Source organism: Chinchilla lanigera, unplaced genomic scaffold (assembly GCF_000276665.1).
Source record: "Chinchilla lanigera isolate Chin_1 unplaced genomic scaffold, ChiLan1.0 scaffold00014, whole genome shotgun sequence".
NCBI classification, from domain to species: Eukaryota; Metazoa; Chordata; class Mammalia; order Rodentia; family Chinchillidae; genus Chinchilla; species Chinchilla lanigera.
This window is the reverse complement of record NW_004955415.1, coordinates 31410212-31428164: the sequence shown is the minus strand read 5'-3', so window position 1 is coordinate 31428164 and position 17953 is coordinate 31410212. Positions and strand designations below refer to the sequence as shown.

At 46.6% G+C, this 17953-nt stretch overlaps 1 protein-coding gene across 5 annotated transcripts in view; it reads left to right on the top strand.

Annotated features, from left to right (window-relative positions):
- The window catches only part of Ninl (ninein-like), a 70507-nt gene that overhangs the window by 12819 nt on the left and 39735 nt on the right, over positions 1 to 17953 (top strand). For 3 of the 5 annotated variants that reach the window (XM_005380997.2, XM_005381000.2, XM_013512368.1), the window contains exon 2: positions 15170 to 15365. In XM_005380997.2, the coding sequence (XP_005381054.1) occupies positions 15186 to 15365 (180 nt within the window). In that variant the 5' untranslated portion in view covers positions 15170 to 15185. Of the gene's footprint in view, positions 1 to 11408; positions 11768 to 14828; positions 14852 to 15169; positions 15366 to 17953 lie in introns of those variants that run through there. The other 2 variants (XM_005380999.2, XM_013512367.1) reach the window with 2 other exon arrangements.

The window sequence follows — 17953 nt, the reverse complement described above, 5'->3', positions numbered from 1 at the left end:
GGTCTCGTGATGCAGTTCAGGCTGGCCTTGAGTTCACTTTGTAGCACAGGCTGGTCTTGAACTCACAAGATCCTTCTGCCTCAGCCTCCCGAGTTTTGGGATTATAGGCAAGTGCTACCACGCTCGGCCTCTTAATCTGTTTTGAAGGTTGGCTGTAGCTGTGAACATCAGGAGCTTCAAATTCCACTAGTATCTTTTTGTGTGTCTCCCTGCTGTCAGAGTTCTCCTAGAAACTCCTTAAGTGGAATCTATATCATGCAGCTTTCTCATTTTCCCACTTCTCTCAGAACCCCACTGAGACCAGTGGGTGGTGTGGTGACTTGGTATTGGGGGAAAATGTTCCGTAATTCTGTGCTTGCATCTCAGTTTTTCTTAGTGGGCTGTGTTCCTGGACTGAGACCCTGAGGAGAGCATCTTGATCTTCTTCTCTTCCTCCCTCCTTCTTTCTCTCCTGTGTGAGGCAGGGTGACTGGTCCAGCCTCCAGCGGTTAGATTTCCCTTGCCCTGGCTCAGGTAAATCTGTGGTAAAATAGTTTATCAGAGGATTGGCCTTTCTTACAGAGGACAGAATGTTCTGGGCATTTTTCAAAATAGTTACTTTCCTCCTGTGACATTTCACAGTGGTGACTTTTCATTTCCCTCTGTCCAAAGCGTAAGAGACTTTCACCTCCACTCCTCACCGGGAGAACCTGGATGGCTCTTGGACACAGACTCAGGGAGTTTGTCCACAGTTGTCTTTGAAGGTTGCCACCAGTTCTGCTCCAGCACAGCTGTCACTGTCTTGTTTCTTGCCTCTCCAGTTTTTAGGGTAGCACTTTACCTTGTGACCCCTCTCTCTGATGGACCTGAGGAGAGTTTTTGGTTTTTACTTTGTTCAGGTTTGTTTAATTGTGGGGCAGACTGAATGGCAGCCTCAGGCTCTGGGTATATTAGAACTGGAATCAGAAGCCAGCTGTGCTGTTTCTGCTTCTTGTGTTTTGTTGGTCTCTTGTGAGGTGCAGTCACATTTAGGGTGAATGGACTTTTGAAAGTCATTACTTGGTGTGCCTATTTATTTCTGGTGCTTTTCCTATGCCACAGTCTGTTTCTTTTGATATTAATGTAACCACCACATATCCTAAAAATTATTGTTTGCATAGTATATTTCATCCTTATATTTGAACTGAATTTCCTGAACAGAATTCATATACTCAAGCCTTTTTAAAAAATTCAACCTGGAACAGCTAATGATCACTTATTTGATCAATCCTGCATGTTTCTATTTGTTTTCCTGAGAAGCCACTTTGAATATATCAATACATAATATAACAACCATTGTTAATTTCCTACCACTTTGTCTGTAATTCAGGATTGCTTGTGTTGTTCTTATGCTATTTTGTAAATGGATGTCTGTTTGTTAATATGTTTTCTGTCTTTAATTTTTAAAATAAGTTAAAAGAAAAGAAAAAAAATGAAAAAATAAAAAATTCAACCTGATAGTCCCTCTCTTTTATTTGATAGGTTTAGAACATTTGCATTTAGTGGAACTGTTAATATATTTGGATTTAGGTATGTCATTTTCTTATTTGTTTTTTCTTTGTCGCTGATGTTTTTATTTCTCTCTTTCTCTTTCTGGAATTGCTTGACTATTTCTTCCATTTAAATTGGTCTACTGAGATTTTTGACTATGTGTCTCTGCATAGTTATTTTAGTAGTTACGTAGAGAATACAGTATTGATATTTAACTTTTCTTCAGCTTCTTAGAAACCTCACCACCATTCAGATTCCTCCCCTCATTAGGCTGTGGGTAGGTGTGTTACCCTGAAAACTTTTCCATGTTAGGAGTTTTGCTTTCAGTGATGATACATGTTTTAAAGAATTTAAGAAGCGAAAATATTATATTTAGCTAATCTATTATACTTTTTCGCCATTTGTATTGTACTTCATTTATTCTTAAAATTCTAGTTTTCTGCTGGCATTATTTCCTTTCCAGCTGAAGAATTTTCTTTAGCATTTCCATTAGAGTAGGCTGGCTGGTGATACATGCTATCACTTACTCTCAGGGTCCTTGGGTAACTACACCCTCCGTTATCTCTTGTTGGAGGACCCTAAGGTCCTTGATGGGGTGATGTTTGGGGAGAGGAGACAGTAAACACCTTGTAGCTTGTTCTGACATTTTTTTTTTCTCATGTCTTTTTTTGGGGGGTTGGTAGCAGGAGTCGAACTCAGGGCCTCATGTTTGCCAGGCTGATGCTGTGCCATTGAGCTAAATCCCAGGGCCCTCTCTTGTCTTTTTTTTTTTTTTTTTTTTTTTTTCGGTACTGGGAACCGAACTCATGACCTTACGCTTGCCAGGCAGGCGCTTTTGCCACTGAGCTAATTCCCCAGCCCCCCTCTCTTGTCTTTTTGAGACCGAGTCTCACTATGTAGTTCAGGCTGGCCTTGAGCTCACTGTGTAGCCCAGGGTAGCCTAGAACTCTTAGAGATCCTGCTGCCTTTCTAAGTGCTGGTATTACAGGCATGTGCCACCACGCCCAGCGAGCTGGTTCCGACATTCCTGAGGCTGGGTTGTTTTAATGGTCGTTAGCAAGCAGCCAGAAATTCTTTACTCAGTGGCTGGACACAGAACATTTGGAGGTCAAGCTGCTGACCTCTTAGATTCTTATCCTCTAAGGGTGATGAGTAGACATAAAATATACCCATATTCCTCAGAACTTTTTATTTCTCCGGTAAGAGTCCTTTTTCAACATTCACCAGCCAGCTGAGAACCGGTGAGTTTCACCAGTAAACACCCATTGTTGATGCTCACTGTGCGATCAGTTCCCAGTGAGTCTGCAGCAGCTCCTTTCAGCATGGCTTCCCATTTAGAGGCCAAACTGGTCACCCAGCCTGTCCTTTCCTGGGTAGGATGCTGCTTCCACCTGGTGTTTAGCTTAGTCCTACTAGAGCATGCATTGGTCTGTGCTGATGAAATATTTAAAAGTAACCAGCCAGGTGGAATAGCACATATCTGTAATCCCAGCTACTCAGGAGGCTGAGGCAGGAGTGAGGCAGGAGGCTTGGAAGTTTGAGCCCAGCTTTGAAACTTGGTGAGTTAGGGAGACCCTGTCCCAAAAAAAAAAAAAAAAAAAAAAAAAAGAGGGGTCTGGGAATGTAGCTCAGTGCAAAGGCCCTGGGTTCAATCCCAGTACTGGAGGAAGAAAAGGAAGCCATAGGGATGAAAACCCCCGACACAGACAGAGAACCCATTGGTGGCAACCTCGGAAACTGCAGATGAGACAGCCCTCATCAGAGGCCGTAACCTCCGAAAGTATGGTGTTCAGAATCCCAGTAAGGGAAATTGGCTTCCTGCCATTTCAGAATCAGGTTTAATTTAACTGGGAAAAAGACCTGGCATTTCTCACAAAATCAGGTTTGTAGACTAGTTCGTTAGTCAGCTCCCCACAGCTATAACAAAACACCCGTGATAATCACCATAAAAGGAGGGAAGGCTTGCTTCGGCACCAGGTCCAGAGGCTTCAGTCTGGAGGGTCGCTATGCCTGCGTTGCCTCTGGGCCTGTGGCAGACAGCATCATGTAGACAGATGGTAGAGCAAAGCTGCTCACCGCAGGGTAGCCAGGAAGCAGAGACAGAGGGAGAAAGGGCCAGAATCCCAACGTCCCCTTGAAGGACATGGCCCCAGTGACCCGCTAGGGCCGAGCTTTGGGTTCTTTAACACATGGGCCTTGGAAGGACTTTTATCCAAACTGCAGCAGGTGGACTCTGTATCTGTTACTCAGCTATAGAGAGTCTGTGTATAATTTAAATGCCAATAAAACTATAAAATCACCCAAATTCAAATGAACAGTGTCAATTTAATGTAATAGTGTGTTTTGCCAGGGCCATGAACGTGGCCGGCCGCGTGGTGCTGTGTTCCAGGCTGGCCCCTTGCACAGTGTGCTGTGTACCTGCCCAGTCTGTGCACCTCTGTTCTCTCTGGACTGTAGCAAGAATGCTGTGAGGTGGCCACAGTGTCACTTGGTGTTCGGAGTGTGTGATACGGGAGTTAAGTTTCCCGCTGGTCTTTCCATCCACAATCGTGAAATGCCAACACTGCGCTGAATTTTTGAGGCAGAATTCGGTTGAAAGGTGATTACACACCCAAAAAGAAATCTGCTGTCATAGACAGCTCTGCCCACAGAGGACATGGGAGACCCAGGCTTGAGCACCCCTCCTTACTCTACCCCTGGTTTGGGTCCAGGAACAGGAGGGACTTAGCGCGGTGCTGCCACAGCTAGTGACTCTCAAGTTGTCCGGTCGCTGTGAAGTCATCTCGTATGAACCGTGTGCCCTCCTGGCACTAGATGAACGTGGTGGGGCCTGGGTGGAGGCAGTCTGAGAGGTGTGGCTGGCCTGCTTGTCCGAGGTGCCCCTCCTGACTTGGCTGCTTGTCTTCCTGGAATTTATGCACTTCTGAGGTCAAACCAAGCCCTGCCGTCAACCATATGTGTCCCCACCTCCTGGTGACCTGGACGCTATGCTGGCTCTCTGAACCCTCCAGAGAATCCTCCTGGGTGGATTAATTAAATAATTAAATATATTTTTTTCATCACAAAGGCAAGTGCAGGCTCTGGAGAGCAGGTTGGGAAGTGCTGGGTGGTAGGATTGGGGTGAGGATCCCCCAGAGGCCCCTGTGGGGGCAGCGTGGTCCCAGCCCGTGTACTCTTGGGAGGTGCTGGGCCCAGTGGAAGGAGATGAGGTTCCCAGGGGGGCTGCATGTGCTCCCCTCCCCCCTCAAGTACTATCACCCCACAGGCCCCAAAGCCGTGAGACCAAGTAACCCTGGACTGAAGCCTCCGAACTCTGAGCCAAAATGACCCTTTCCTCCTTTAGGTTATCTCCGGTATTTTGTCACCATGCAGATGCAGGGACCCACATATGCAGATGCAGGGAGTCCCTGAGGCGCTCGAGGCCGCGTGGCTGGCTGTGTGGGTGCCTTGCTCGGCCTGGCCTGATGCAAGAGGTGTCTTCCAGGTGTCGTCTGCCAGTATAGGCGTCTGCCAGTACAGGCTTGTGTAGAAGCCACTCCCAGCATGGCTTCCTGGGCACCCTGTTCCCTGTCTCCTCCTGCTTGATTTGTGCATTTCCACTTACTTGAACGTGAGCCCCCAGGGGATAGATTTTGTCTGTGTTTGCTGCAGTGTCCAGGGACCTAGATGTGTGTAAGGCATGTGGTGAGTGCTCAGTGAATATGTTTTGAATGAGTGGATACTGTGTTTTGTTTTTGGGGTTTTTTTTGGTACCAGGAATCGAACTCATTACCTTGTGCTTACCAGGCAGGTGCTGTGCCACTGAGCTATATCCCTGGCCCCGAGTGGATACTGCTTTGCATCTTGGTTTTCTTCACATACCTCCCCGTTTTCTGAGATCAGGTGTTGCTCTGTTGCCCAGACTGGCCTCGAACTCCTGGGCTTAAGGGGTTCTCCTGCCCTGCCTCCCAAGTTGCTGGGACTGCAGCTGTGTGCCGCCACACCTGGCCTTTCTTTGAGCAATAAGCTCTCTGTGTACACATGTATACATATCATGTACCTCTTCCCTTTTTTTTCAGTACTGGGGATTGAACCCGTAGGATCTTTGCACTGACTTACATCCCCAGTCCTTTCTAAAATTTTATATTTTGAGACAGGGTCTCACTAAGTTGCTGAGTTGCCCAGGCTGGGGTGAAATCTGTGATCAACCTGCCTCAGCCTCCCAGAGTCCTAGGACTACAGACGTGCACCATCACACTCAGCTTCCCTTTTAGCATACCCCCACGAGACAGCCGAACACTGAGCTTCCCTTGGCTACTCCAGCCAAGCGGAGCATTTGTTATTACCTGGGGCTGGTGTGACAGGAGGTGACACACACCGCTCAGGTGTGATTTGAGAAGTGTGACTCTTCTCAGACTCATTGTCCCCATTTGTGCCCTCTTCTGAGGATGAGTAGAGCCCTGCAGTCAGCTGTGTGGGTCCCTGGGCTGGGGCTGGAGCTTCTGTGGGCTTCACCTGCACAGAGGACGCTTCTGGGTGCGGGTCCCTAAGGCCCATGATCATCAGCACGCAGTGATCAGTTAGATCACCCAAGGCTGTGCGGGCCTCTTGGGACAGGCAGAAGCCTACAGCTAATTGCTAAGAAGCAAAAATATTATGTAAACATGTAAAACCCCAGAGAATATTACAAGGCCTTCAAAGCAAAATAACCTTGCTAAGAAAAGCAGCCAGCATAACCCTGAGTCTCGCCTCTGTGGCCCGGTGTTGGGGAGCAGCCAGTGCACTGTCCAAGTTAAGAGTTTTGTTTTGTATTGTTTTGTTTTGTTTTTGTCTTTTTGAGATAGAGTCTCACTATGCGGGTCAGGCTGGCCTTAAGCTCACTTAGCCCAGTGATTGGTCTCTAACTCTCAACGATCCTCCTGCCTGAGCCTCCGCAGTGTTGGGATCACAGCTGTGCACTACCATGCCCGGCCGAGTTCACTCTGTTATTGTGAGTGTGAAATGCGGCACAGGCTGCTTCCACTTTTACTGCCTTGTATTTGCAGCTCTCAAGAAACGCCTGTGCTCAGACATTGGCACCTCTGCCTGCGGCTTGCAGTTCCCTAAACACGTGTCTGAAGGGAACCAAGGTCTCTCTTCAGTATCTCCTTGGAGAATCTGAGAGTAAGAAAAGGAAGGTGACCATTCTTTGAGGAGAACAATGATTTTGAATGAACCTCCGTGCTCATGAGAGTTTGTCAAGGGGAAAAAGGCACCAGTACCTTATTTATTTGGTCAGCTTCTTTAAGACTGTTTTTAAAATCCTTATTCTAAGGAGATCAACTAAATGATTATTAAATCAGTGCTTTTAATTCCTGCTCCTTCTCTCAGCACATTTATTATATCCTAGTCTGCATGTTTTGAAATATTTTTGCTTTTCAGCAGGAGCCTTAGGCTTACGTGGAGCTTTAGGAATCTCACGCAGAGCACCTCGGTCATATGCGTGAAGCAAGCAGAAGCTCTTTTTTATCCATTCCTCGGTTGATGGGCATTTGGGTTGTTTCCAAGATCTAGCTATTACAGATTGTGCTACTATAAACATGGGCGCACATATATCACTGTGGTACGATGTTTTTAATATCCAGAAGGGGAATAGCTGGGTCAAAGGGGATCTCCAATCCTAGTTTTTTGAGGAATCTCCACATGGATTTCCACAGTGGTTGCACCAGTCTACACTCCCAACAGTGAAGAAGTATTCCTTTTTCCCCACAGCCCCCCAGCATTTGTTATTGATTGATTTCCTGATAATAGCCATTCTTTTTGGGGTGAGATGGAATCTCAGTGTTGTTTTAATTTGCATCTCTCACTGACCAGTGATGTTGAACATTTTTTCATATATTCATTTGCTGTTGGTATTTCTTCTTCTGAGAAGTGTGTATTCATCTCAAGATGCCCACTTTTGTTTTTTTTGTTTTTTGGTTTTTCCTCTGGTACCGGGAACCGAACTCACGACCTTGCGCTTGCCAGGCAGACGCTTTGCCGGTGAGCTAAATCCCCAGCCCCCCCCCCTTTTTTTTTTTAAGATGCCCACTTTTGGATTGGGTCTTTAAATTTGGGATGCCTGATTTTTTTTTTTGAGTTCTTTATGTTCTCGATAGTAATCTTTTGTCAGAGTAACAGCTGACAAACACTTTTTCCCACAGTCTAGATTGTCTCTTCACTCTGTTGGTGATTTCTCTGGCTGTGCGAAAGCTTTTTAATACGATGAGATCCCAATAACTGATATATTCTTATAAGGTTAGAAAATACAATATAGTTGCATAAGACTAGGACATCTAGATCTCTGCCTAGGGTCAAGTAGAAAAAGCTGGACAGGGCTGGGGATTTAGCACAGTGCCTGCCTGGCACTGTGGACATCTAGATCTCTGCCTAGGGTCAAGTAGAAAAAGCTGGACAGGGCTGGGGATTTAGCACAGTGCCTGCCTGGCAAGTGCAAGGTCATGAGTTCGATTCCCGGTACCGGAGAAAAAAAAAAAAAAAAAAAAAAAAAAAGGAAAAGCGAAAAAGCTGGAAAATGACTCTGCACCTGCATGAAGACCCCGAAGAGCCCAGGATGCAAACTCCCAGGTCACGCCTTGCAGGTGCAGCAGCATCGGAGCTCTGAGCCAGGCAGGTGCAGAACACGGGCAGGAGGGCTGGAAGTTCAAGTTAAAAATGTTGTTAGTGCCTCCTTCATTCCCAAAGGATGGATTTGTCAGGTTGCAACTCCTGGTTACTGGTTTTCTTCTGGGCCTCTAATTTGTCACCCCACCACTTTCTGGCCTCCCCTGGATCCTGATGGATAGCCATCTGTTAATCTTACTGAATCTCCCTTGCATGTGATGAGCTGCTTCTCTCTGGCGTTTTTCAGACCTCTTTGTTCATCTGTCCTAGTCACTTTCCTTGTTGCTGGGACAGTGTCTGGGCACCTGCAGTTCAAAGGAGCAGAGGCTCATTTTGGCTCGTTTTTTAGAAGTTTCCGTCCTTGCATGGCTGAAGGGTGTGACAGAGGACAGCTGCTCACCTCATGGTGGCCGGAAGCACAGGGTGAAAGGGGAGCTGAGGAGGGAGATGCACCTTCCAGGTCAGGCCCCCAGTGACTGCCACTTCCCACCAGACTGCACCTTTAACAGCACGTTCAGCTATAGCACCTCATGATTCAATCACCTTTCCAAAGCCCTACTTCTAGTGCATGAGGCTTTGAGGGAGGGGCATCAATTTATAAACCATAACATCATCTTTGGGTTTCAACAGTATGGTCATAAGGTACCTCTGGATAGGGAACCCTCTGAGATTTTATTTTCTTAGACCTATATATGAATGTCTTTCATCAAAGTGGGAAATTTCAGGTCATATTTTTTGTGGTACCGGGAATCGAACTCACGACCTCGCGCTTGCCAGGCAGGCGCTGTGCCACTGAGCTAAATCCCCAGCCCCTAGGTAATATTTTTATATAAAAAAAAAATTCTCCTTAGTATTCAGACTTTTAGACTATTTTTTTCTTTCTTTTTTTTTGCAGGGACTGAATTTTAATTGTTTTATTTTCACACTCACTGCTCCTTCTGCCTGCTCAAAACTGTTGCTAATAAGTTTGTCATTTCAGTTATTGTGCTTTTCAGTTCTAGTATATTTTCTTTTTGTTGTTTTCTCCTCTTCCTTATTGATGTTCTCACCTTGCTCAATGTTATTTTCCTAATTTCCTTTAGTTTTGTCCATGACTTTCTTTAGATCATTGAACATATTTCTGACAGTTGATTTAACATCTTTTAAAAACAACTAATTCCAGTATCTGACCTTCCTCAGGTTCAGATTAGATTTCTATCCATTTTTCTCCAGTGAATGGGCCATGTGCTCCTTTCTTTGTGTGCTGGATCATTTCTTGTTAAGAATGAGACATTCTGAGTATCGTACTGTGGTAACGCTGGAAATCTGATTCAGCCACTCCTCAGGATTAAAGATTTTTACTGCCTGAGGGCTACAGTGCTATTTTACAAATTGTGTAATCTTTGTTGTCTGTGGTGACCGAAGTTTTTGTTCTTCCAGGTCAGCCATGATCTGGCAAAGGTCTCCCTCCCCAAGGGTGTTCCTGTCCCGGTATCTTCTGGTACGAGCTTTTGAGGGGAGCTGCTGCAGCCCTGAAATGTGAAAGCAGGGCAGGTGTCTGCTACAGTCCCTCAGGAGCCACCAGCCCAACTGTATCATGGAGGCCAGGGTCCCCACTGCTCACCCTGGCAATGGCCAGACTCTCCAGGGATAGGGGCCACATTGTCACAACACTAGCGTGGCTACAGAGTGGGAGGTGGCAGTGGCACACACACCCCTTACAAGAATCGTGTGGCTCTCCGTCATGTTGTTATGTGTGTGATCTGGCTCCAGAATTTGGAAGTAATTGATTTAATTAAAGCGTGGCTGCTTTGGTGGAAGGTTGTCTCCTGGGACTCCCTGCATGTTCTTGGTTACATGGCTGTAAAAATTGTGGTTTTCCAATCCTATGATTCTCTTCTGCATTCTTACTGGCTCTTTCTAGGAAGGAAGGAAAGAAGGAAAGAAGGAGGGAGGGAGCGAAGAAGGGAAGAAAGGAAGGAGAGAAGAAGCAAAGGAAGGAAGAGAGAGACACCATAGCTTTCTTTAAAGTAGAATTTTGTTGGTGAATTTAAGTTAAATGTTGGTATCTTTATTGAACGTAAAGGTTTCTGTATTTGTAATGATATGCACAGAAAGCTCATTTTATATACTTAGAATTATATGTGCAAACTCCATGTGTGGATAACTGTAGCTATTTTGCAATTACATGTATAGACATAAAATTATAATCTTAGCACAAATAACAGTATTTGTGGTTATAAAAAATTTTATTTACATATGTTGACATAGAATTTAAACACATAAGATTATGTGTATGTGACTATTAATCTTGCAGGTGGTAAGTGCCCACCCTGTTCCACATCTGCCTGTGCAGCTGTGGGCGTGCTTAGGGTTATTCAGTGTTCACCCTGTGCCGGGTCCGGGCCTTAGCACCGGCCATGTGAACATGTTCAGCATGACCTCTTTCAATTCTCATAATGACCTAGTAAGTTGTTTATATCGGGTAACTGAGGCCCAGCGAGGTAAAGTAAGGTGTCCCACATCACAGAGCTTGAACGTGACAGAGCTCACATTAAAGCGGGACTCAGACGTCAGAGTCCACCGTCAGTACAGACCAAGATGTCTTCTTTAGGAGAACTCAGAAAAGTGGGTTTTCCAGAACAGTTTTAAAACTTGATATCTTTACAAGTTTGAGTCTAAAAACTACTTTGTAGGAAAAAAATGTTGTAAGTAACAAATGAGGAATCAGCTTATTGTTGGGACTAGAACAATAAAACAGAGTTTCTTAAGCTTTATTTGACACAAAAGGCAGCTTTCAGGCCTGGGATACAGCTCAGTGGTAAGTGCTGGCGTCACATGTGTGAGGTCTTGGGTTCCATGCCCAGCACCACACCAAAAGCAAAAAAGGATAGGTTTTGAACTTTATCGCTGAGCTATCTGAGGCCTGTGTACGCAAAGAAAGTAACATACATTTTGGAAAATGAAAGGCAAGGAAACAATTAATGCAGAAACAAATTCCAGAAATGGCTCCGAACTGCTGAGGTGTGCTGGGAGTGGCACTGCTTAGCTGCTCAGCTGGAACCTAAAGGTGGCTTCAGTATTTTACTGGGGTGTGACGCTCTCCCTCTATAGAATGCACCTATCTTATCTTGAAAGCTGCGCCTAATCTCCTCTATGCAGGGTGAGCAGACTTGCGGAGGACCTGGACTGGAACTGCTTCCTGTTGCAGAGGTGTTCTGGGTCCCTGGTGGCTTCTCAGGGGCAGATTAAATTCCCTCAGCACTGTGCATAAATTAAGTGCAAACTAACACCTTGCTTCTCGGCCTCCAGAGGGCTGCGCTGTCCTGCAGGGCAGTGGCCCAGGACATTTGTCTCTGTGGCAGTGTCCAGTTTCTTTAGAGACAGGATGAAAACAGGGCTTTGGCTCACCTAGCAGCAGCATTTATGCTTGAATTTTTAGCTTAAGTTTTCTGACGTCCGAACTGAAACCGTGAGAAACCAGGAGCTGCTCCCCATCTAGAGCATTGTCCCCAACTCTGCATTTGGCTGCTGCAGGCTGGCCAGGCTTTCTGTGGTTTGATGTGCACGTATTTGACACATGTGTGGACTTCCAGGGAGGATTAGATAAATAATTCAGTTTCGATGAAGAAGAAACCAAAGCCTCTGGATTGTCCAGGTACGTGTTGTTTGTTATTTATGACGAAGCACTCTGGTTGAGGCTGCGCTTGGGCACCTACAGAGGCCGGGCGCCAGCAGGGCTGGGGAGATGTGCAGAGCTGTTGCCCAGGGCCCAGGAGTCCCGGCTGTTTCTTTGCTTGTGCCCGGTTGGAGGAACGTGGTGATATTCATCCCCGTTGAAGGATGTGGTGATATTCTCACCCTTGGGGAGTCTAAACAGAGGACACCGGGTTCCTGAGCTGCGGGTTCAGCTGGCTGCTCTTCTCAGGAGGATGGAGAGCAGGCAGGGCAGCGCCTCTGGAAACAGGATCCTCCCCATCCCATGGGTGGGAACAGGCCTCTAGGGTTATTGGCGCCAGCACCACAGTAAGCAGTAGGAGCGACAGTGGCTTCCACGCAGGAAGCACCTGCCATGCTGTGTAGCTGCATCTGTAGTGGCCGGCCTGGAGTTCTTGTGGTTCCCAGCAGCTGGCAAGGAGTTCCGGTCCCAGTGGCCAGCAAGGTACTCTGGTCACCATGGCGACCGTGCAAAGCTGAGTCACAGAAGCTGTGACCAGCTAGAACCAAGCAGGGTGGCTTTGCAGGGCTCCCCAGGCCTCACAGCAAGGGCTGGGTGAGGGCACTGAGTCCCCAGCTGTGGAGTGGTACTGGCAGCGTCTGCACTGGCTTGGAGCTGACCTGCATGGTTGGAAGAGTCCCGTGAGTCACGGGCACCTGATCCTGGGCCTCTCCGCTGACGGTGGCAGCAGGAATAGAGCCGTTCCCTGGCTGGCACTGGCACTGGCACTGTCACTACCTGTGCAGCGAGTTCTCAGGGCTCCTGCTCAGACCCTGGCACCTCTGCAAGCCCTAGGTGGCGCTGACCCACTGCCCTGGCCGCGTCATGTACATTTTGGTGACTGTCACGGAAAGGTAGTGTCCATGGTTTGACCAGACTTTGAAGCCTAGTGGTAGGGAGTTTCCATCACACTACAGCCCCGGGAGTCCCCGGCCAGCATCTCGCTGCTTCTGCCGCTGTGCCCCAGGTTCCTGCCCGCTCCACTCGGCACCCTGGGAGTTGGCTGCATCGCGTCTGGAAGTGGAGGCCCGGCTGGCAGGTGTGCCATAGTCGGCAACCACTCGTGGCTGCCAGGATCTTGGCTTCGTGCCGGGGACAAACCAGGGCCCTCTCACCAGCCTTGCCAAGCCCAGCGGTCAAGGATGCCTCGCCCAAGGGAAGCTGCAAACTGAGAGAACTCTGGAAAGCAAATTTCAGTGTAATTCATTTCAGGGAAAAACAAAAATAAACGGTGTAGTCTTTTCCCAAGACCTCCTACTTTTCTGGGGCTGTGCTGGGCTATGCTTTCTTAGAATGGCATAGGCATGTGCGTGGAGAGCTCCGCGACATCTGGCTGCTTCTCTCAGAGGAAGAAAACTGAATGGAAACAAAGTTCTCTGAGCTGGGAAATCACAGGCTCATCCACTCAGAGGACAGGGACCTCTGGGGGAGGCCACATCACATACTGCCTTGTGTTCTACTCCCTTCTGGACAGTGACAGCGTTTTACCCAGGGTGTCCTGTGCTCCGTGGCCAGTGAACGCTTGGCTTGTTGCAAGCCAGCGCTTGCAAACAGGAGCGGCTTGGCATAGTTCAGGGAAGAGCAAGAGCAGCATGTCTGTCCCGCTTAGTGTGTGAGGCCTGGCTGGACCGCTGCTGCCTCCGGCAAGTTTGGTTTGCAGTCGGTGAATCACGTTTTCCTGTCAGTTTTCTATCTGATGCTTTTTGCAGTTGGCTGCATCAGGTAGAGGGGTTGGTCATTGCTCACCCCTCTTTAACCTGGTCCATCGTCTGCTGCTCCTGGGCAGGAGTGTCTTTTCATCAGAATGGAGGGAATCCCCTCACAGATGGCCACACCTGCAGCAGCTGAGGTCGTGGCTGAGTGTGTCCATTCTTGGTGTGTACACTTGGTCTACAGTTACCGAGAGGTGTTTAAGAGGTCAGACCAGGCATTTCCCGCCTGTAGTCCCAGTGCCTTATGACTGTGAAGATCCATCCCAGTTCCACAGAGTTGTCACTCATGCCCTGCTGCTTTGCAAGGTGATTGCAGCACAAACCACCACCCCACCTGCACCTTAACAGCACATCTGTGTTAAATCCATGTGTACCATGCTGGGCCCTACTCATAAAAGATGTTGCTTTATTGTTTCATGTTTGTGAATTATCCCACTGTTGTTATTGTTATTATTATTATTATTATTATTAGGAGGTACTAGGTTGAACCCAGTGCCTTCACCCCAACCTACATTCCCAGCCCTTTTTATTTTTTATTTTGAGACAGAATCTCACTATAAGTCTATAAGTTGCCCAGGCTAGGCAGACCTTGCGACCCTCCTGCCTCAGTCTCCCAGAGTGCTGAGTAAAATTTCTTAATATACTGACACTGTGAAGCAGGCGCTTGTGTCGTTGAGCTATATCCCCAGCCCTTATACTGACACTGTGACTTCCCTCAGTGTTTATGGTTGATCTTCCTACAGCAGTGTGGGAGTTCCCCTTCTTATGATTACTTATTAGGACTGGAAGGTTTTAGTCTGAGTAATTTATTATGGTATCTCTTTATTTTAATTTGAGCACTTTTAGGTAGTTATTAATTACATAATTTTCTTCTTTTGAATTTATTAGTATTCTCTGTATATTTTTATTGGAGCTTCCATCTTTCCTGATAAGCAATTTTATTTATTGGAATTTAGTAAAGTTTTTACAACTTATTTTGTATTTGTAAGCAAATACTTGAATTTGTAAGGAAAAACCTCATTGGTAGATTTATACAGAAAAATTAGAATGTAGGTGTGCCAAAATATTAATAATAGCTTTTATAGGTGATAGAAATTTGGATGATTTTAGTGCTCTTTGTATTTATCTCCTTCTTCCATCCCTTCCCTTCACCTTATGTTTTGTTTCGTTTTGTCTTGTTTTTCTTTTTGCCTTTTTGAGACAGGGTCTCACTCTGCAGTTCAGGCTGGCCTTGAACTCACTTTGCAGCCCAGGCTGGTCTGGAATTCACAACGATTCTCCTGCTTCAGCCTCCTGAGTGCTGGGATTACAGGTGTGCCCACCATGGCTGGTTCTTTCTTTTCATCTTTAGCTCTGTTTTCAAGTTATTGCACAATAGACCTTTTTTTTTTAACACAACAAAGACATTCTGGTTCTTGTGACTAATGTCCAAGGGGCTGCCTATCCTTGTTGTCCCTGCCCGCGTGCTCTGTCTGTCCTGCAGAGGGGGCCGTGCTCTCCCAGTGCACGGTCTGGAGAGGCTCCAGCTCTCCTCTCATCCATCAGCTCTGCACCTGCACTTGCCCAGCGGTGCCGGAACATTTACAGTGGCAAGAAACTGGCCCTCACGTTTCTCTTTTCCCCCACCAAGACCAGCCTGCTATGGGATGGATGAAGAAGACAATTACTACATCTCACAGCTCAAGGATGTCTACAACAGCTGTGATGCCACAGGGACAGGCTTTCTGGACCGGGAGGAGCTGACCCAACTCTGCCGGAAACTCCACCTGGAGAAGCAGCTGCCTGCCCTCCTGCAGACTCTGCTTGGAGACGACCTCATTGCCAGGGTAGGTATCAGCCTCTGTTCCCAGCACCACTGGGTTTCATTGTTAGCTGTGGTGAGAGTGTATCTTGGCTGTCAACTGATTGGCTTGAGACACACCTAGGAGATTAGTAAAGCACACTTCTGGGTGGATCGTGAGGGCACAACTTTGGGGACCATATGTAGTCCCTGGCCCTTCCTCAGAAGCTCAGCTTCTGGGATGCTGTTGTGGTTTTGGGCTTATCTTGCAAGGAGAAACAATATAATACAGGACACATATTTTATAAGATATTTATAAAAGTCACCCAAAGAATCATGTACAGCAGAGTGCAGGGAATCTGTCCACACACTATAGACCAAGAATCCAGCTGAGGGCCTAGATCCCGTGATAATGTCCTGCATGAGTCCAGCTGAAGACCTAGAGCCCGTAACAGTGCCTTCCACGAAGGCAACTGTAGGTCTAGAGCACACGACAACGTCTCATGTCAGCCTGTTTCACAGATCTGCCCTGGGAAAGGCCAAAGGTCAGTAGTGGAAGCTAGAAAGTTTGTGCCAGTGGGATGGAGTATCTGTGCTAGCAGGCTGAGGGGTCTGCACTGGAGCCAGGAAGCGACGTGCAAAGTAAGAATCAGAGCTCCCCCAAAAGGTACCATAGCCACCCTCAGCGACAGTGAGATCCTGAGCTCCTCCGATGATCAAGACAGCCGAGTTCCCATCAGGAAAGCCAACGTGACAAGCTTCTCTAGAAGACTGGCAGTGCACCATCTTCCCCTCCGAAGCCAGGAAGCAATGCTGAAAGTGAGGACCAGAGCTCCCCCAAAGTGAACCAAAGCTATTCTCGGTGGCAACAAGGTTGCCACTGAACTCCTCAGAGGATGAAAACAGCCACGTTCTTCAGGAAAGCCAGCATGACAAGCTCCTCCAAAAGAACCAACAGTTCCTTACAGCTTCTACCAGCTTCCAACAACCTCACGTCTTCTTCTCCAGTTCTGCCTCTTATGCTGCTGGCAGCAGTGCTCAGGTTGGCCTCCCACACCCAGCACCATGCTTACTCAGTTCAGCTGGGGGTTATAAGTTGACCACCAGTTGTCAATCCACAGATGCTGAGTTGAGTAGCTTTCCTCCACCATGCCCTCGTGCCGTGATATTTCTGTCTTGGAGCCAGCTGAGGATGGTCTGATACCATGAGCCAAAACAAACTTCACTTCCTTTAAGTTGCATATGTCAGGTATTTTGTCCCAGTGATGGAAAAGCTGACTGATACAGAAAATTGTTCCTGGGGAAGTGGGCCCATCGCTGTGGCTATACCTGATCATTGATTCAGCAGCCTTTGGAAATTATTTGCAGGAGAGCTCTGGAATGTTTACAGATGCAGGCTACAGAAGCCCTAGAATGCTATGAACAGAGCACTATGGGTAGTTCTGGTGGGAGCTCAGTTTAGTACAGTTCAGAACAGTACAGTCTTTTCTTTGAGGTTTCAGATGGGAATGAAGACTGTTTTGGGAATTAGACTAGAGGCCATGGAAGTTATATTCTGGCAAAGAACTTCTCTACATTTTTTCCATGCCATAAAACTTCGTCTGAGGCTAAGCTTAAGGGCAATGAACTAATTAATCTGTGGAATAAATTTCAAGGCAGCATAATGTTTGGGCTGTGGCATGGATACTGCTAGCTGCCTTTACCCAGGTTTATAGTGAGAATCAGGAGCAAAAACCAGAGCAGAAAGATTTGAAAAACTTAAATTTTAGCCAGAAAAGAAGTACGTGTAAAGTTGGAGCCAAAATAATTGTGGTTGCTGAAGAGATTAGTGCTATTAAAAAAGAAGCCATCTTGGGCCAGGGATGCAGCTCAGCCGCACAGTGCCTGCCTGGCAAGCACGAGGTCCTGAGTTCTATTCCCAGGGGAAAAAAAAATCTCAGGAATGACTGTCATGACTTAGACTCCCATAGACGTAGAAGACAGGCAAAATCCTGGCCCCTTCCTTATCTGCTACTCATTAACTGCGTGACTTGTGTTTTCTTCTGGGTTAGCTGTCACAAATACAGATATCTAGTTACACAAAGAACAGTGTTAACAAGGTAATTTGCAAAAAAATTTTTTAAAAAATTAAAAAAAAAAAAAAACAAGGTAATTTGCTTGTGTTTAGTTCCTGTATCTTAAACATTATCAAGGTCTGGTTTCAAGTTGCAAAGTTAATAGGGAATACAGTCCTTGTGACCTTTATGGGGAATTTCCATGCATATTTTACATTATGTCTTCTTGTTTCTGTTATACCAGTGGTGAGGATCTTAACCTCAAGCATTTTAATTTTAGACCAAAATAATTCATCTCTTAAAAAGTGATTCTTAACATGGTGTTATTAGTAATAATTAGAATTAATAATTAACCCTAACCCTAAATTGGAAGTGACTGTTGATCATAGTCCTCCCCCCTTTGTTTTGCAAGAGTGAATCTTGGGTCACACAAAGATGCAGTGGTGTCTCCTAGTCACCTCCCAGAATGCCACGGGGCTGTTCCGTGTCTTAGGGGCTGTGAAGGACAAGACCAACCCAGGAAACAAACACAGTCAAAATGGGTCAAGCTAAAACACCAGACAGGGCTACACATCTCATT